This window comes from Vespa mandarinia, chromosome 3, assembly GCF_050613455.1.
Source record: "Vespa mandarinia isolate Hongniang chromosome 3, ASM5061345v1, whole genome shotgun sequence".
Taxonomy (NCBI): Eukaryota; Metazoa; Arthropoda; class Insecta; order Hymenoptera; family Vespidae; genus Vespa; species Vespa mandarinia.
Genome location: NC_140812.1, coordinates 12,317,501 through 12,338,082, shown reverse-complemented (window position 1 = coordinate 12,338,082; position 20,582 = coordinate 12,317,501). Strand labels below are relative to the sequence as shown.

General features: G+C 38.0%; 2 protein-coding genes across 4 annotated transcripts in view; both read left to right on the top strand.

Annotated features, from left to right (window-relative positions):
- The first annotated feature begins 1,412 nt into the window (after window positions 1-1,412).
- LOC118445103 (insulin receptor) lies at window positions 1,413-18,530 on the top strand. The gene is made up of 6 exons (XM_035874087.2): window positions 1,413-1,555; window positions 11,640-12,548; window positions 12,642-13,062; window positions 13,459-13,790; window positions 13,935-14,100; window positions 14,187-18,530. The coding sequence occupies exons 2-6, from the start codon at window positions 12,316-12,318 to the stop codon at window positions 17,199-17,201; spliced, it is 4,167 nt and encodes a 1,388-aa protein (XP_035729980.2). The 5' UTR covers window positions 1,413-1,555; window positions 11,640-12,315; the 3' UTR covers window positions 17,202-18,530.
- LOC118445108 (PI-PLC X domain-containing protein 1) overlaps window positions 17,355-20,582 on the top strand; it is a 10,460-nt gene continuing 7,232 nt past the window's right edge. For 2 of the 3 annotated variants that reach the window (XM_085655646.1, XM_085655649.1), the window contains exon 1: window positions 17,499-17,640. The gene's annotated coding sequence lies outside the window, so the exon portion shown is untranslated. Of the gene's footprint in view, window positions 17,443-17,498; window positions 17,641-20,582 lie in introns of those variants that run through there. The other variant, XM_085655648.1, reaches the window with a different exon arrangement.

The following is a 20,582-nucleotide window of genomic DNA, read 5'->3' as shown; positions in this document are numbered from 1 at the left end:
AAACAAAGAAAGAAAGAAAAGGATAGGCAAATAGATATTTGCATATATACACATACACACACACACATACGTAGAGAGAAAGAGTGGGATTCCAAGTACGTGTATGCATACGTGCATGTATAAGTCGCGTCGGTCTTTTGGCCGCGCTGCCTCCGACAATCATGTTCGACGATCAGTACCAGCTGACTCGTTGGTCGGCACGGAACATTTCGCGAGGATGTGTCGCATGTTCGAACAATTCCGACGCCAATAATAGTAATAATTCGTACAACGATAAAGAGGAAGAACATTGCGAGGAAGAAAAGGAAAAGGAAGACAAAGAAAAATTAGAAGAAGGAAGAAAAAGTGGTTTTATACTATTATAGTCCTATATACGGCACTTCCTTGCGTCGCCACCGACGTCGCTTCCTCCTCCTTCTCCTTGGATACTTTGCTAGTCGCGCGCGAGTGCGCGCGCGCACAACCGACCGAACCTAACTCCCTTCCCATTCTCTGACACTTTTTTCCAATCGCGTACGGTGCCAGACGAGAACTATATACGACGTTCGTAATAGAGACATAAATATATAAATCGACGGAAGTTTTTTTTTTACTTTTTTGTTAGTCCGATGATCCTCGACGATATCGTGATTTTTAGTGTTTGCTTCGTCATATTTTCTGTTTCCCTCTCTCTTACACTCTCTCCCTCCCTCCCTCCCTCTCACTCTCCATGTGCGTACAAGTGTGTATTTCAATCTTTTTATCCCTATAATGTATACTTACCTCTCGTATCGTTCTCTTTGTACGACGAGACAACGAACGAACGAGCGAACGAGCGAGAAAGAAAGAGAGAGAGAAAGAATTTGTCTGTGAGTACGTGATATGCGCTGGTACACACATACGGATATACACATAGAACCAACTCATTCTCTGATTCGTGCTGTGCTTCGACGCACGACAACGCATTCCCTTCTCAACCACGTGGGTTTCACAATGCTCCCGCTCGATGCGAACGTTGCGACAAAGAAGACTGGAAATTCATCCTCCAAAGGAGACAATATAGACGCATCCTCGTGTCCTAATGTTTTCAACGACAACAACGACGACAACGACGACGACGACGAGGACGACGACGACAACGACGACGACGACGGCGACGACGAAGGGAATAATGTTCGAGCTAGAGCAGCATAGACTGACGAAGATGATGATAAGTAAATCGATAATTAATTTGGACAATTTTTAATAATTAAAAAAGAGAAAGAGAGAGAGAGTGGAAAGTACGATGTGGTAAAAAGACACGTGGTAAAAAAGACGCTTTCTCCCTCTCTCTCTCTCTCTCTCTCTCTCTCTCTCTCTCTCTCTCTCTCTTTCTCTCTTTCTCTCTCTCTCTCTCTCTGTTTCTGACTGTCTGTTGAATTTTGCGTCATAAGAACAGCAAGGCAGTGCGCGTTAGAACGTCGCCGTTCGTACGCGATCGATCGTTTTCTCTTATACGAGGGTACGTACCTAATACTACGTTGTAGACGACGACGACGACGACTACGTTCAAGCAGGAAAAGATTACTATATAAATGTAAGTAGTTATTTACTTGCCATGCGATATTATAAAGACATATTTTATAACGTCGCTACGTTGGATATTTCGTCGGGGTTAGGGGAGGGGGAAAGAAAAAAGAAAAAAAAAAAGAAAAACTTTTGTAACGAATTTATGAATTCTCGTACTTATCTTGCTTGCGAATAATAAATATTACCGCGAATTACATGTATATTAATTTATTCGTAAAAGGTAGATAGGAATGAAGAGAGAAAGAGAAATATATATATATATATATTAGTAGGAAGGACTATAAGGAGGAGGTGACGGCAACGACGATGGCGGCATTTGGAACGTATTCTGAGAAACCTAGCGAAGGTATACGGCATTTAGATCACAGTATGGCATTTCTATAAACAAGCTGCCGTTGCCGTGGCCGTCACCGCCATCGTACGTTTACGCGCGTTGTCCACCGAGTGCGCTTTTACCCTCTGGCTCTCTCTCTCTCTCTCTCGCGCTCTACGCGTGACGTAATCCATTCAAGCTTACTACGCAATACGAAACGTGCCGTTCGTTTCCCCCTCCCAATTCCCAAACACCGCCCCTTCTCTTTTGATTCTTCCTATCTTTTTTCGACTTTCCTATCATTGCTTTCTTCGTCTTCCTTCCTCCCTTCCTCCCTCTCTCTCTTTCGCTCTCTTTAAATCTCCGAATTATAGCGTTTGTATTTTTTGTACATTTCTTTCTTTCTCTTTCTTTCTATACTATACTATGCTATACTATGCTATGCTATGCTATACTATACTGTACTTACTATACTTACTATACTATACTAGTTTATTTTATTCTATTTGTTACAACACGCAACTCCGTAAGATTCTAGAAGAGAGCTTTGAGTTTCCATCTATAAAGAACTTTGGCTTCTCTCTCTCTCTCTCTCTCTCTCTTGTTGCTCCTCGGCACTCTCAACACTTCCCCTTCCTTCTTTTTATCCTTCCTTCCTTCGTTCCTTCCTACCTTCCTTACTTACTTCCCTCCTTTGGTGGTCGTCTTATACGCATCGTTAGAAATATGAATTGGCGAGTGGCCGGAACGCTGGCTCGTGTTTTCAACTTGGGTAACGTGCGCTTCTTGTCTATTCATCTTTTCTCCCCCTCTCCCTCCCTCCCCGCTCTCTCTTTTACTACATATATACACGTCGACTGTAAAAGTTTCAACAAATACGGGTTACGCGTTCATTCCCCTTCCGCTAACTCTCTCTCTTTCTGTGTATCATTCTATCCATCTTATCGATAATACAGACGTTCGCATTGTAAATGAGAAAGATTTTTTTAAAAGGAAATAAAAAAGAGGCAATTAAAGCTGATGGATTTGTATGATAGGCGCATCATTTCCTTTAATTTTATTAAGTTATCTCTTTCTATCTATATCGCGCACGTGTCCCGTAATGCATAAAAATGTGTCTTGGACACATTTATATTTATAGGTATTTCTCGCGTGCACGTATATTTCGCAGGTTTTTTCCTCGTTTGGAACGCAATTATGCGGATATCTTGAGGCAACGAGAACGAGTTAAGGTACGCGCGCGAGATCGTATAACTCTTTCTCTCTCCCTCCCTCCCTCCCTCCCTTCCTCTCTCTCTCTCTCTCTCTCTCTCTCTCTCTCTATCTCTCTCTCCTCCCCTCCCGTCTGTGTTTTTCTGTCTTCTCGAAATAACTTGCATTCCATCGCGAAGTGTACGCGCGACAACCTGTTCGAAGGTGGAACTAAGTAAATAAACGTGTGATCTAACTTTCTCTCTCATTTTCTCTCGTTCTCTCTTTTATGTGTATATATATATATATATATATGTATATGTATATGTATTTCTGCATATATGTACATATGCACATTATTCATCTATATTTTTTTTCCCCTCGAGAATTTGACCTTCGACGAAGTGCTCCCTTTTTACGGCGCGTACTTCCCCCTTTTCTCTTTATTTCTACGTGATACCAACTTGAAGCAAGACTTATTCATCGTACGAGCACGCGATCTAATCCTTCTTTTTTCTCTCGTTTGAAAAGAAAGCGAATGAAAGAGAAAATTTACTCGATAAGTAGCCAACAGTTACATAAATCGTGTAACTTCTTGTGTTCCTTTCGTTCTGATCGATGGAAACACTATTATACAGACGATCACGTTATTCGTTTCTCTTTTTTCTAACATGCTTTTATACAAGTACGTATGTATGGAAGATAAGTTTATGTCTGATCGAAATCCAACGGGGAGATATCTTTTGATGTAACCTTTGAACTCGTTAACAAAAAGAATCGCTAACAACTATTAAGTACTTATATACATTGCGAAAGCATTTTTCCAATCTTCCGGAAGATCGTTATCGTCGTCGTCGTCGACGTCACTCTTAAATGTTCATTTTGTTCGTGCTAGTTTATAGATATACATATGTATGTATTTGTTTTGTTCCGCGTATTGATATCCGACGCGTAATACGTTTATCTCATTGACAAGGTTTTCGGTGAAAGAAAAATATGTGATCTCTCATTAACACATTCGCTGCGTCACCAAAAACAGATATATCTACCGTTTCGTTAGATATTTATTTATTTATTTATCATTTTTTTTTTTTTTTTTCCATTCATGTGGGGTAATGTTAAATGGCGTGTCACATGTACCGTAGTCAATGTAAACGATTTTGCCATTTGGCATCAATCCGCGGCATATGTAATTACGCATAACCTTCGTTCTCTCTTTCTCTCTCTCTCTCTCTCTCTCTCTCTCTCTTCTCCTTTGGTACATATTTTGATGTGTTGGGCGAACACACGAAATAGTAGTAGTTTTCGTTCTTAAAAGTTATGTGGGACATCGGTTGTTATCGATGCGTCATCCGTATCGCCAAAGCCTTCAGCCAAAAATCTCAACGTTGATCGTTTACGATTGTCGCGTCAGAATCTATCTATTTTTCTATCCATCCATCCATCTCATCTACCCGTCCGTCGGTCCTTCCATCCGCCCATCCTATCATCTACATACCTATTATACTTCGACGTGGTTTTATTTTTTTCCTTAAAAGAAAATATATTCTGCCTTTCCGAGTGAGTAAACGTTTCGTTTCTTTCTCATTAACCACAATCCGTCTTGGTTATTAGTCGGCTCTGTTCTTTGCGATGGACGAATGAAGGAAGGATGCCATTGTAAAATGGGCAATATAACCTGAGTGATGTTCAAAGAGGATATTGCGTGTGGTTATTTGCGAACCGGTTGAATCTCTCTCTTTCTCTTTTTCTTTTTCTTCTTTCCTCTTGGCAGTGTTTCTTATTTTGCTTTATGTTCCTTGTAGTTTCACTTGGCGAGGTCTGTAGGTGGTCAAAAAGTACTTTCGTAAAATGCCTGGGAGAAAATGTAATTAGCGATTAAGTGATATTACAACACCGTTAGTTAGATTATTGAAATAATATTCTTCGTTGGCAAGTGTTGAGAGAGAGAGAGTGACTGATTCTAGAAAGCAAGAAAGAAATAGATAGATAGAGAGAGAGAGAGAGAGAGAGAGAGAGAGAGGAGATTTTGTTGTCGCCGAGAGCGAGTTGTTTCCAATGAGTCGATCGAATGTGAATCGATCGTTGATCGTTTACTCACCGTTCAGGTCGCCGGCCTTTAAACATTAATTTTAAATGCAAATTAGTGAATGTGCGCGTGTGTGCGCGTGTGCAAACGATAGATAAAGAAGAAAAAGAAAGAGAATCGATATAGTACCGTAAGAAGTTCGCATAAAAAGTCCGACAGCATCCTTGATGAAGTTTAAAGACGATGAAACTAGTCCCGCGATCGATGGTGACCTCCCAAGTGACGTCACCTAGTCAAATTTTCTCACGCAAATACGACGTAATTCCAATGATTAACGAGCGTAATTACGTCGATTTACAAGAATAATGATTCGAAATGTTCAGCGTATACGTCGTTTTAAAATTTAAATACACGGTATAATTTGCCGTATCGATAGTTTCTTTTTAAAGAGACCAATCGAGACTGCGCCATTTTTAAATCCCTTTATGTAGGCGTGTTATAATATCGACTCGTTTGGAAAGTTTGATAATTCCTCTAGATAATTTAAATGTTATTTATGTAATTTGATTATTATAACTTAGCTATCTTTACGACATAAGACATAGCGTGGCGGTCTTAGTTATCCACGAAAAAAGAGAGAGAAAGGGAGAGAGAGCGCGGAAAAATAAAAATCTGACGTAACCATCACTTTAACGAGGCTACGTGCAGATGTATATCCGTTGTTTACGCGGAAAACTTTGCTCATTGTCGTCATAGTCGACGTCGTCGTCGTCGTCGTCGTCGTCGTCGTCGTCGTCGTCGTCGTCGTCGTCGACGCGTTAGAATGATGTTCTCTTCTCCCTCTCCCTTTTCATCTTCTACTCTCGCTTGTTAGAAAATCATGTGACGGTTTTGAAAAAAAGAAGAAGCAGAAAAAAAAAAAAAGAAAATATTATTTGGAGGTTGTTCTGAATTTGAATGAATTTGATTTAAAACAATTCACAATCTCTTTTATTTTTCATCGAAATTTGTAAATGGACTAGAATGATATAATATTCGGATCACTGTCCGAGTTGGATTGGTTCGAAGGTAGAAGGAAAAAAAATAAACAAGATAATAAAAGAATGGTCGGATTGCGTAATGCGAGATAAGAGAAAGGGAGAGAAGGAGGAGAAGGAGAAGGAGGCTCTCCATTTGTGAATATACCACGTTAATACTCCGGTATATTCTCTCTCTCTGTTTTTCTCATTCTCTCCATGTCCGTCGTCTTCGTGTAAACACGGCCAGTAATATCGTGCTTTCGACATAGAAAAGAAGGAGAAGAGAAACCTACATCGATGAAAGAGAAACGGAGGAGATGGCGACGGCAGCGGTCGATATACATACACGTGTATAGAACGGGAATAAACTCGATTTAATCCGAATTGCCGGCAATTTGATCGATCGATCGATCGATCGATCATTTTTTCCTTTCCGCTCATTCAAAGAACGCGAAGTAAGTAAACTCAGCACGACGTATAATAATTACCAATGTCCATCGGATTATCTATTTACTATTATTGTTATTACAGTTACTACTGCCGTGGTCGTCCTCCTCATAATTTATCGGAGGCTATTCGAGTAAAATCTGTCTGTTTTATTGCCTCTTACTTGACGTACACGGTCGTTATTTTAAAATTACTTACTCCGTCAAGGTGATGGTTTTATGAAGATTTTTCGTAGTATTCGCCGATTCCGCGGCGTGACAGATGTATAATAAAACTTAAACAGCGCGTGACGCTAAAACTTCTCCGAGGCTTGTCCGTCTATCCATTTTCTCTGTTCCTTGCACCTATTTTATTTTAAGAACGAACGCGGCTTGCTGTTGTCGTTCTCGTTAACGACAGTCTCCTCGGCACTTCCCTTTCATCTTTCAAGTACGTACGCTTCGCAATATCAATCCTCTTAAACATTTCGACGAGAGAAAATCCAGCCTTCTCCTCGTCGTTCAAACTAATGTATTTTTGCGGCTCCCTTCGTGTCGTACCTTTCCTTACTCGAATTTTGCACGAGTATCGAATCATTTCGCTTCTTAACACGCTCGATCGATTAACAGTGAAAATTGACAAATATTTTCCTGTGATTTAATGAGATTCAACCTTTTTTGGTCGTTTTAACTATAAAAGGGACTCCATTCGCGCTCATAAAGAAAAGAAAAAGATAAGAAGAAAGAAAGAACGATAAAAGGTAGCTCGTGAAACGGCAGGACGTCTCATACGCCTTGCGGATGTTTGGGACCTTAAAGGGTCGTGCGTGGGCGAGGAAGATCAGAAGGCTTCTTGTGGATTCGAAAACAGCAATAGTGGTTTCCTAGAAATATTTTCTTACAGTTTTGCACACGTTCGTATCTTTGCGAAAAAAAGAGATATTCGAAAATAAAATACGTTTTTTTTTTTCTTTTTCTTTTTCTTTTTCTTTTTTTTTAAACAACCTCAAAATATGTTAAATATCGTTACGATTTAACGCGTGATATCTTCGTAAAATATTACGTCTACGTATCAACAGGCTCGTATAAAAAGTATACGAGTATCTTTTACGAAAAATGGGGAACGAAAAAGGGAAAGAAAAAAAATGATAGTGTCGAAGATAAGCATAAAGCCGAGTGTGTTAGTCAAGAAGCGTATTTTCGTGCATTAGAAAGAGACCTCGAAAAAAGGGAAATATTTTTCCTTGGCTATTTGACAAGAAAATTGTCACGCTATGAGTTACGACGACGATGACGACGACATGTTTTACTTTGAAAATAAAACGTCTTTAATAAACCATTAGAGACGAATAAACCCAATTATATATTCTCGGGATAATTTGAATGAAATTTCAAATGAAAAATTAATGGGCTCGTTTCTTATTTCCGTTTCTTCCTTTCTCATTAAATAATCAGATAAGAAAGAGATAGATGAATAAATAGACAGATAAATAAAAAATGTACGATAGAGACCAAGTTAGAAACTTCGTATCTTTGATGTATAATACAATTTCGTTTTATAAATAAAACGAAAAGGGACAACGAACCCGATTAAAATTATCGCTCGAATCGATCTGCCTTCATCGCAAGGATCGACTACTATTTGGCATTGGATATTCGATACACGAACGGAGACATGACGATCACATTCCTTCTCGCATCGTCTTTCACATATAGTCGTTACATTTAAAAGGAAGGGAAGGGAAGGGTAGGGTAGGAAAAAGAAAAAAAAAAGAAAAATAAGAAGCGAACTCGACACAAGTTAGCAACGAACAGTGGCGTCTGGATTGCTAATAACGCGGAACGTTTAATTATCTGCAAGGTGCCGTTGAGCAATCGTGCTGCGCCAACATTGTTACACGCAAATGTCTTGTTTCTTCTTCTTTTTTCCTCTCTCCCCCCTTTTTTGTCCTGTTTTCTTTTTTCTCTCTCTTCTTTCTTATTACTAGAATAAAAATATGTTCAAGCAGAGTCAGTGCCATTCTAAAATATTCGTTTGGTGATCGCGTAACCTAGGAAGCGTGTGACAAGATAAGTATATAGGTGTATGAGTTGACATTTTACAGTACGATAAAAATACGAAATGAATTATTAATAAATTATATGTTTACGTTTAATTACATATGTGGATGATACATACGTGCATGCAAATGTAAGAGAAAGAGAGAGAATCTCTTTTTTAGATTATCTATATTCTCCATATTTGCAAATTTTCACGAAAACCGAAACCGGAAGCGACGACGCGTTTAATGCGAAAAAAAACCTTCCTACGTATCATCGTAATTGACCTCGTGGTATTGACGGAGCGAGTAACGTTACGTGTGTAAGTCCATATACATATGCCACGTCAATCGATTGAATACGTTAATTCGCAAAGTTGATCAAATTCAAATGTAATTGTACGCGATATTTTTGCTTATATTTCTCTTTGAATATACAATATGTAATTTGTGCTATTATATACGTAAACGCACGTTTACAAAATACGCGATTATTTGGCCATATCAATGCGGTACCAATCTCATTTATCGCCCTATAAATTTTACAATTTTGATTTTGTTTTAGAATTTAAACTCAATTATGCTCATTGCTATCATTAAACTTTACCATTAAACTCTCGTCGCAGGTGAAAAAGATTTCTGTTCGTTCAATTCGTTTTTCAACAATAAAACAAGGAAATCAAACGAAAAAGCAAACATTTCGGTTGAATTCGTATTGCAGTATGAAACGTCACATCCGCTTTAAAAGCGTTCAATCGTTCGTGTATCGAGCGCATGCGAATCTCGCCTTGTAATATTCCCTTTTTTCTTTTTTCTTTTTTCTTTTTTCTTTTTTCTTTTTTTAATCGACGTTTCGCCCCACCTCTCTCTCTCTTTCTCTCTCTCGCTCGCTTTTTGTACAGAATATAAGAATCTTTTTCGCTTAAAAAAGGAAAGAAAAAAGAAATTTCGAGATTGTAGAAAATTGCTCGCGATATCAGGGATTATCCAATCTATATAAATATTCGATTTAATTCTCGGTCTATTCCCATATCAAATTCGCGTATCTTTACGTGCATTAGCGTAAAACGTAAAGAGACTTCGATTACTCGGAAGTCTTTTGAATAAATTTGGCGGAAGCTTCTATTGTTGCTCTCGTTGCAACGACTTTATCGCTGGATTACTCTCGGCTAAATCGTTAATTCGTACTTTTCGATATAAAATAGAGGGAATGAAAAGTCCATCGAAAAGAGCTCTTTCTATTTGGCTGCTCTTATGCATACATAATACGGAGTGTTACGTTGTTTCAGAACTAATGAATGCATTTCGACGAGTAACGTTGAGTTTGAGAAAATTTCATTTCTAGCGAATGAAATTTACGATTCATATTAATTAATATATTAATGATCGCAGAGAGAGAGAGAGAGAGAGAGAGAGAGAGAGAGAGAGAGAGAGAGAGAGAGAGAGAGAGAATCAATTCGGACTTTTAATGAGCCCGTACCTTCGATTGATGTAGTACAATATAATACGTGAGATTTTGCTTGTGGGCATGAACCTAAATCCATTATTTATCCGTCCGTTATCATTATCTATCGTCCGAGAAATAATGAATAGGTTCTTCCTCGTTTTTTTTTCGCTTGTGCCTACGCATTTAAGTTAAATAACGTTTAAGTTCACGATGATTTCACTTTCATATAGGAATATAGGATAAAGGAAGCAACGTGCGTGCTTCCCCTGTGGACTTTTACCCTCCAGCGAGATAACTGCTTCTCGTAAAAGATCGCGTTATAGAACTCGAACTTACGTTTTGATACCCATCTATTTCGAGTCCATTAATCATATATCGTAGATAATAGTAAATATGTCGATATCGTCAGTTTTTTCTTTTAAATTTAGAAAGCGATGGCGGCATTGTATTCGTTTCCATCGATCGGCAAAGCTCTAATAAAATCGGTTTTTCACATTTCCACGATTTATTTTTGAACATAAATTATCGGCACTTTGACATATCGATTAATTTGCATCTTAATTTTGGCCCATATCATAATTATCGGAGATCAACGAGATAATCTAAAAAAATCAGGATAAAGTCATTAGACACGAGCCGATCTAATCAATTCACGTGTAAGACGTATGTATCGAACCAGACTCAAGGTCTCTCCTGTTCAATCCAACTTATCTTATGTCAATGGATTTATATTTGTTACTTTCTATAATCTTATAATCCTTCAAACTCGTTCACGATCGATCGAAAAAGAAGCAATAGCTCCGAGAGTAATCGTGTTTAACGATTATTAAAAATAACATTCGCAGATTTCCATTAGTCAGTTTATACCTATTCATTATCAGTTATACCAGACACTGTTAGGATTTAACTGTCTTATATTTTCCACGTCTTGCTTAGCTTCGTATTACAAGGGACGCGTATATACGCCATCATTTTCTACGATGTTAAGCGTTACGAGGGACTCTTAGGAGGATCGCTGTCGTAAATTCAATCCACTTATCTTGGCTAAAAACATTAATTTCTTGAGTCACTTTTGTCACATTTTCTCAACAATAATATTTATTATCTTTGTTGTCATAATTATTATTAATTATTAATTATTAATTTACACGATGAACTTGATACTTGACACTTTGCAACTTGTGTGCCCTCTTACGCTGCGCTTATAAAAAATAATTCTATTTCAAATTGCATTTGAATAGTTCCATATATTTTTTTCTTCGTCGAAATTGACGAAAAATTTTATACACAGGCACATACGAAATACATTCTCGACCGTCCGGTTTTCATTCACATTCAACTTTCACCAAAGCTCATTTCAAGAGCAATTAACGATAGGTGCAATTATACCAGAAAATGATATATAATAAATTATGTCATAACACTCATGAAATATTGATATATGGATATTAAGCTAGTATATATTACGTTGTTCTGACTACCCTTGAGTTATTGAATAGTACATTCAAAAAATTATTTACAGGTTTTCAAGTGTGAAAATCTGTTCTTTTGCGAACGATAAAATTTAATATTTAAGATGAAAGGAAGTACATCAGTTTTCTTATTTTTCTTTTTTTTCTTCTTTTCAGACGAATAAATGGTTAGACAGGTATAATGGGGTCGAAGAAGTACTTCATCTTCAACAAGAAGCTTTTCTAAGTGCGTTCAAATACGATTAGAAATTGTGGAATATCGAAGAAATTGTTTCGGTGTTCGGAAAGGCGTCAAGAAGAGGGAGAGAAAGAGAGAGAGAGAGAGAGAGAGAGAGAGAGAGAGAGAGAGAGAGAGAGAGAGAGAGAGAGAGAGAGAGAGAAAGAGAGAGGGAGGGAGGGAGGGAGAGAAAGAGATACTCTAAATTCATAAAGGATTTTGAATGTTGCTGACGAGATCTCTGCGATCCTATTGGAATAGAGTTGCACCGGTAGAAGTCGATAGGCACCTTCCAGCGAGAGAACGATTAGTTGTCTGCGACGATAGAAGGAGAAAGAGAAAGAGAAGGAGGAGGAAGAGGAGGACGTTTGAGAGGAAGAGGAAGAAGGAGAGCAAAGCAAAGTTGAAAGCATATGTGTCTGTGTAATATGTGTGTGTAGAGAAAGAGAGAGAGAGGGGTGGGGGAGAAGCAAGAAACGGTGTTAGCGAGAGATAGAGAGAATCGTGGAGCTAGCAGAAGCAAAAGGACCATCACCAGCAACGGCAGCAGCAGCAGCAGCAGCAGCAGCAGCAGCAGCAGTAGTAGTAGTAGCCTGGTGTCCATGAGACAAGAAGATGACAAGGATGAAGCTAGTGCTCGTGTTACTCTGTGTCCTGGCGCCTCTGGCAATCTGCCAACAACAAAAGAGATGGTCGATGGCTTGGAGCAAGCATCGGGATAAAACAGCCAAGGGCAAGTACGAGCCAGATTACGTCGCAAACAGGAGGACAAGTAGAATCGATGAATTCTTTGAGGATGAACACAAGTTCACCGTTTATAGGAACAACAGGGCCATCGATTCTAACAGGTATTTTCTGTTTATAGGTCAAAATGCTATTTTGAAACTTTTTCATTTTTCTCTCCGATCGAATGTCAATTGAAGAATGTCAATCAATTTCAGGCCGGTAGACACCACCGGTTCGAGCAAAAGCTATCAATATTCCTCGCACTCATCGAAATCACGGGGAAAATCTAGCGAGGAGATGCGTGAGAACAGTCGAAGAACTAAAAACGTAACGATAGGCGATGGTATATGTCAGAGCATTGACATTAGAAACAATGTTTACAACTTCGATATACTTGAAAATTGTCACGTGATCGAGGGCTTTCTACAGATCGTTTTGATCGAGAACAATACCGAGGCCGACTTTCAAAACCGTACATTTCCGAAGCTACGAGAGATCACTGGTTATCTTCTACTCTATCGCGTTTACGGATTGAAGAGCCTGAACAATCTCTTCCCGAATCTCGAAACCATCAGAGGGAATATACTGCTTACAGATTATGCATTTATGGTATACGAAATGCAAAACCTGCAGGAGGTGAGATTGCAGAATTTTTCTCAGAATTACAGTGTAACCATTAAATTTAATTGGTTATGATTGATAACGTTCACCGGATAGTTTACCGTGAGATTGCATTAGACTCTAACTTGCTCGTAAAATGTCTCGTCGTGGTACGATGAGTCAGTAAGTAGTAGTCGTCCTTGTCGTACGAGATCAATCGCGATCGTCCGTCATTCCCACGCCAAAGAAAAGTTGATTACGCCGGTTCGAAGGTTTGCTCCAATTTGTTCAAGAGTATCGGTTAATCGACGGGGTCAAGTGACAAGTTTAATCGGTTAATTGAATTAATCGGACATTACGGTCGTCCCCCCCCTCGACCGGCTGAAGATAGCCTTTTCTAATGTTTCCCTTCACTCTAATGTTTCTTCACAGATCGGCTTAAGAAAACTGACGAAAATCTCGAGGGGTGGGGTAAGGATCGAGAAAAATCCAGCCTTGTGTTACACCAATACATTAAATTGGGACGCTATCGTTACGGCCGGGGACAATTTTATCAAGGATAATAGCAATGAAAGTTCGTGTCCAAGTTGCTCGCAATGTCCCGACGGTTATTGTTGGACGGCCCAACATTGTCAAGTAACGAATAAAACGAAGTGTCACCATCAGTGCCTTGGAGAATGTTACGGTATAACGGAGAGCGATTGCTACGTCTGTAAACATTATCGGCACGAAGGGAAATGCGTCGAGAATTGTCCGGATCATTTGTAAGTCACGTTCTAACGAGGTTACCTCGTTAGAATATACCTCGGAAGAGAACGTACAAACCACGTTCCATCCGCGTTCTTTCGTTATCGAGTTAATTCGACACTCGTCATTCTCTCGCGTTTTTTCTTTTTTTTTTTTTACAGATACGCCTATATAGCAAGGCGATGTATAACGAAAGCCGAATGTCTGAAAATTAATCACTTACGGAAAATATCGAAAATCGAGGACGAACAAAAATGGCGACCCTTTAATGGTTCCTGCCTAACGCAATGCCCCGAGGGATACGAGGATCACATCGACGAGAACAAGGTATGGATTTTCGATATGACAATTCATCTTTCAAATCCCTCTTATAAATCCCGTTGATAATAAATTATATGATGTTCCTCTCATAGATGATAACCTGTCGAGTTTGCAAGGATAGATGTCGTAAGATAGGAAAGAGTGCCATCATAAGGCACATCTCGGACGCTCAAGTGTTTCGAGGGACGACGGTGGTAAACGGGGCTTTGGAATTCCAAATAAGAAACGGTAATCCGAACATCATGCAAGAATTAACCGAAGCTTTTGGCCTGATCGAGGAGATTACCGAATACCTCAAGGTGACTCACTCCTTTCCAATCACGTCGTTGGGCTTCTTCAAAAAACTCAAGATCATCAAGGGCGAAAAATTGGACATAAACAATGCGAGCTTAATCGTATTGGATAATCCAAATCTTTCGAATCTCTTTCCGCCGTCGCAGAAGATCGATATACAAAACGGCAGATTGTTCTTTCATTACAATCCAAAACTTTGTATATCAAAGATCGAACAGCTTGGCCAAATGGTAGGTATAACGGATCTTAGCAATCTCGAGGTACAACCGGAATCAAATGGGGAAAAAGTAGCATGCAATGTCGTCAACATAAATATCACGGTCAAAGAAAAAGGCTCGAGTTATGTGAATCTGATTTGGGACAGTTACAAGCCACCTAAGGAACAGCAATTATTGAGCTATCTATTGAGTTACATAGAGACCGAAAATGAAAACATCACTTACGAAGCTAACGCCTGTGGTAATAATACTTGGCAGATCGTTGACGTTGACATACCCAATGGGAATTCGTTGCTCCTGAAAACTGTATCGAAACACATTTCGGGTCTTAAACCGTACACGAAATATGCCGTTTACGTGAAAACCTTTACAACGAGAAACGAAAGTTTTTCGAATTCCTTCATTAATCCCGTTGGCCAATCGGAGATAATATTTTTCAGAACGAAAAGTGACATACCTTCTATGCCCACCGACGTTGTTTCTATTTCGATAAGCGATACCGAGATTATGGTCAAATGGAATCCACCGGAGCAACCAAATGGTCCCATTGGTTATTACATGATATCCGGTTTGTTAAGACCGGAGGACGCGAAATTTCTTTCCACTAGAGATTACTGTAAATACGGTCTTATCGATGAATCCGAAGTCGAAGAAATACAGGAAGTTACTGCTAAAGTACCGATCGTCGGCCCGTCCTCTTGCTGTTCGAAGGACGAGTCGATTAAACCGCCAACGTCGAAAAAGTTCGAGATACTTTGCGATCAAAATCTCAGGATAAGTCACATTTCCACCGGTTGGAAAGATTATTGCGTTTTCAACAGGTACAACTCAATGAACGAATCCGAATATGGATTGAGAAACGAGCCGTTGGGTATTGACGAGGAAACGTTCGTCTATAACGTCAGCGCCAAGGAAAATTCATTTCATTTGAAGAATCTACGACACTTCTCTTTGTATACCATTTCCGTTGCTGCTTGCGGAGTCAAACTTCGGGACGATTTACAAATGTGCTCGTCCATTCAATATACCAACGCGCGAACGAAGAGACGCGAAAAGGCCGACGACGTGGGCAACGTCATAACACACATAACCAACAATTCGATCGTCGAGATTTCTTGGGATACCGTTAGAAATCCCAATGCACTCACTCTGAGCTATACGATCGAGTATACGAATTTAGATGTTAAAGATGCGAAGAAAAGTACGGAGTGTATACCGTACGTAGGACGTGGCGACGAACGTAAGACTCACGAGATTAAAAACTTAAGCCCAGGTCATTACAGTCTCCGGGTACGTTCGACCTCGTTAGCTGGCGATGGTAATTTCTCCGAGACGATTTATTTTTCCGTTGGACTACTTAATGATAATCCAGTAGTATTAATATCATTGCTGATCTTTGGCTTCTTCATCGTTTTCACCATAATTGGATATATTTATCTTAGAAATCGTCAAAAGAAGAAGAAGCAAGAGAGATTGATAGCAAGCGTAAATCCTGATTACATTGAGACAAAGTATACTATCGACAGTTGGGAGGTACCTAGAGAAAGCGTTGAGATATTGGAAGAGCTTGGCCTTGGTAATTTTGGAATGGTGTGTCGTGGCCGTTTGGACAATACCATCGACGTAGCGATAAAGACGATCTCTGAGACGGCCAGTGAGCGCGAAAAGAATGAGTTTTTGAATGAGGCCTCGGTAATGAAAAATTTCTCAACCTTTCACGTAATTAAATTGTTAGGAGTCGTTAGCATTGGGAATCCACCATTCGTCGTAATGGAACTAATGGAGAACGGAGATTTGAAGACATATTTGCGACGTATACGAGACACACATTTCGTACCGAACGCATCGAGAATAATAAGAATGGCGGCTGAGATAGCTGATGGGATGGCTTATTTGGAATCGAAGAAATTCGTTCATCGTGATCTGGCTGCCAGAAATTGCATGGTCTCAAAGGATTTGGTTTGCAAGATTGGAGATTTTGGCATGGCCAGAGATATATACGAGACCGATTATTATAAAATCGGTAAGAAGGGACTTTTGCCGATAAGATGGATGGCACCGGAGAATCTTTCGGACGGTGTTTTCACGTCAGACTCGGACGTTTGGTCGTTCGGTGTAGTACTCTATGAGATATTAACGCTCGCTGAAATACCATATCAAGGCTTTTCCAACGAGGAGGTATTGAATTACGTTTTGCACAAAGGTTCCCTCGGTATACCAAGAAACTGTCCGGAAAATATTCAAAAAATCATGGAGAAGTGTTTCAAGTGGCGGCCGAACGATCGTCCAACCTTCATGGAGATCGTCGCTGAATTGGAACCTTTTCTGGGTCAGGACTTTTGTGAGAAATCCTTTTATCACTCCGAGGAGGGTGTCGAGATACGTAATCTAGGAATTAAGAAGGTCTATCATCACGCTGCACCGATACGTTTTCATTGGGGCAACGAGACCGCTCGGTGGGTTCGAGAATTCGAAGATAACGTGACGCTTCTTGATCAAACGAAGGCCGGCACCAGTCGAGGACGTATATTCAAGAATGGCTTTCAACAGTTCGGTAACGTTACCAATATGGAGGAAGTTCCTCTTGATCGATGAAATTTTTCTCACGTTAGACTCGCGTCTTCTTTATCGAGGGTAAAATGGAAGTCGTCGTGTTGTCGTTTGGTCTCGCGTGTAGTATCAATAATGGGAAAAAAACGCAAATAATAACGTACAAACATACACTCAGGGCAATATGAGAGATGGGAGGACTAAGAGGAAAATAAAAGGGGGGGGGGGAAAAAAAAAGGAAAAAAAAAGAGAGAAAAAAAATGCGTTATATACCGAAAAGACACAGGTAAGTACGATCGTTTAAGTCGCATTATTTCCGTTCTCTTCCTCGGCGGGACCAGACGCGATTCTCTTCTAATTTCGTTACGAAACGACGAAAGACTTAATAGGACAATTAATTTAATACTTATTACCTTAGTTATAAAGCATATCGTCTATTCATCTATCTATGGAAGCCACGGTTCATGGATCCCTTATTTAAAAGGTAATTTAGGATCGATTCATCTTTATCCGCGTTTCACTTTCCTCTAGCGCTACCAAAAGCTCGAAGCCTTTCGATATCGTTCATTCCTAGGAAGTAAAGAGAGAGCTTATAATTAGCATAGCGTTTTTCTAGAACTTGAAGAAAGAATATTTTATTCGATATATCATCAAGTTTTACCACAGAGTTCCTTCTCGCATATATACCCTTCTACATGAGATGCATTAATTCGTAGTTTTTAAATTTTATATATATATATATATATATATATATATATATATATATATATTACATTACAGTACATATATAGCCGTACTAACGATTCAATTAAATGCACTAAGCGACCGGATATGAATCGTAGATCGTTTTGTCTGAAGTAGAAAAAGACGATTTTCCATATACATACATACATATACATGTATATGTATGTATATATACGTATATATATGTATATGTATATTTATATTAGTACATATATATACATATATATACATATATATACATATGTATATATATATATAATCATTGCAATAAGTATGTCCGTGATCCTTGCAATAATCATGTAGATATCGTAGAACCGAATAATAGCCGAATAATAATGAGAAATTTAGAGACTTGAAAATGCAATCAAAGAATTGCGAGCATGAAACAAAATTTGTTATTGTTCGTTAAATTTCATCGTATTTGACGATTATCAAATTCATAGTCTCTAATATTAAGTATACGTATTGACAAATTTAGAAAACTCGAATGGACGAGCAAAGTAGATGATCTAATCAAAAATTTATGCACGATAGTATTCCATGTTGAACTTCTACGTATTTTTTTACATCTCCGCATCAAAAACTCACAGCAATAAATGATTAAAAAGAAGAGAGAGAGAGAGAGAGAGAGAGAGAGAGAGAGAGAGAGAGAGAGAGAGAGAGAGAGAGAGAGAGAGAAGAGAAAAAAGAGTGAGTGTTGGTTACGTGTGTATAAGTTTGTATGAAAGAGAAAAAGAGAGAGAAAATTGAACAAACGAAAGTAATAGCTTACAATTCTGCACGAATCAATCAAATAGAAATATTATAAAGCAATACCAGAGCAATTTCATTTTAAATTAAATCGCAAATAGCAATATATCAATAGCTCGATAGATTACAATCGCGATTGCGAAAGGAAAACAAATGTCGAGGGGCGTGCCAAAAGAAAAAGGGAAAAAAAAGTTTAAAAAAAAAAAAAAAAAAAAAAAAAAAGTAAAAAATAAATAAAAAAGAATAAAAAAAGAAAGGAAATTAAAAACTGTCGGTCGAGTTACAAACAATGGATTTCGAACTTTGAAAAATTCTATTAAAAAAAAAAAAAAAAAAAAAAAAAAAAAAGAAAAAAGAAAAAAGAAAAAAAAAGAAAAAAAAATAATAATAAAAAAAAAAAGAGAGAAAAAATGCTTTTGCTTATTCATCGTTTTCTTATCGCGTTTTTCAGGAAATTCACGTAACACGAACGAACGATTTGTTTAATCGTCGAAACGCCCATTATACATATTTCTTGATAGGCGTCACTGAAATTTTGTTTTCAAGAAACGATTATTCGCAATCGCCCTTTTTGTATGTACATACATAGATACATACATACATACATAGATACTTATAAAAAAAGAAAAATAGGGAGAAGACAAATTTGCGGTAAGGTTAATTCGTTCTGTATAAATTATGAGATTGAAAGTACGTATCTTGCCTTATTTAGCAAGAGCTTAGATCTAAAATGATCGCATTACATTCTTGCCTATTTTCCGTAGTAAATATTGGATTGTTCAAAAAATACGTCGGATCTTTTTTATACTTGTTCTTCTTTCTTTTTTCCTCTTTATTTAATTACAACGTATAATATATCGAGCATTGCATTCGAATTTTTGAAATCAACAAATTTGCTAACTTTTCTTACGGTCATTAACTTTTTTTTTTCTTGTTTTTTTTTTTTTCCAAAAGTTCTTTCTTCGAATCTCAAAACGCCATGTATCCAAAGTTCCTTTTATTTTGTTCTCTTTTCTATCGTCAGTGTGTGCTTGTGTGTACATATATATAATATATATATACACCAAGCGTATAAAGATTATTACTACATCAAGGGAACCATTCGATTATAATCTAATATTCCTTTTAGGATATGTAACATCAATACCGAATTAATAATTCGTAATGCTGCGACCAAAGAAGTCATTAGAAATCGATTTAAACCGTTAAAAAAAAACAATTATATATACAGCTAGTCATTTGCGCGTATAACAAGAGCAAAGGGAAATCTAATAAAAATTATATTAAATGAAACTAAATTATAAACCTAGAACGAATCAAGAGTTTTATTTTGCAACTCATTTTATAGAATACTTTTTTCCATAAATAAAATACATTTTTCCATCGATTGATAGATATCCGAACGATCTATATCTATCTACTTCTACTTCTTTTAAGTAAAGCACTACGATTGTAATTGGGTAGATTTTATAAAAGAGGGAGGGAGGAGGGATATAGAGAAGGAGAAGGGGAAGGAAGAAGAGAGTAAAAAAAGGATTTAGCCTCGTGAATCACGATGAGACATATAAGATTCTCAAGGATATCGCGTTGGCCAACCGCCACTCGACATTCTTTGTTCGTACGTTCGCGAATCATGAGACTAGACAAAGTTTTCAAAAGCGCGCAAAAAGATAGAGAAATCCTATACGAGAGGTCACAAAACCTGTTCAAAAATATATAATATTTCGCGTTGGAAAATATATATATATAAAAAAAAAGGAGAATATTAGAGCGAACTAGTATAAAACAAAGAAAATGAGAGAAAAAAGAATATCGAAAAGGTCGCGTTCGGTTATTTGAATTCGCAATCGAAATGGTAAAGTAACTTGTTAAGCATTTTTATTATTATTATTATTATTATAATTATTATTATTAATATAATATTAATATAAT

Coding starts and splice junctions, on each gene's coding strand:
- LOC118445103 (XM_035874087.2), top strand. CDS start 12,316: ATGACAAGGATGAAGCTAGTGCTCGTGTTACTCTGTGTCCTGGCGCCT. Junction 12,549..12,641: donor AGGGCCATCGATTCTAACAG/GTATTTTCTGTT, acceptor AATCAATTTCAG/GCCGGTAGACACCACCGGTT. Junction 13,063..13,458: donor AAATGCAAAACCTGCAGGAG/GTGAGATTGCAG, acceptor GTTTCTTCACAG/ATCGGCTTAAGAAAACTGAC.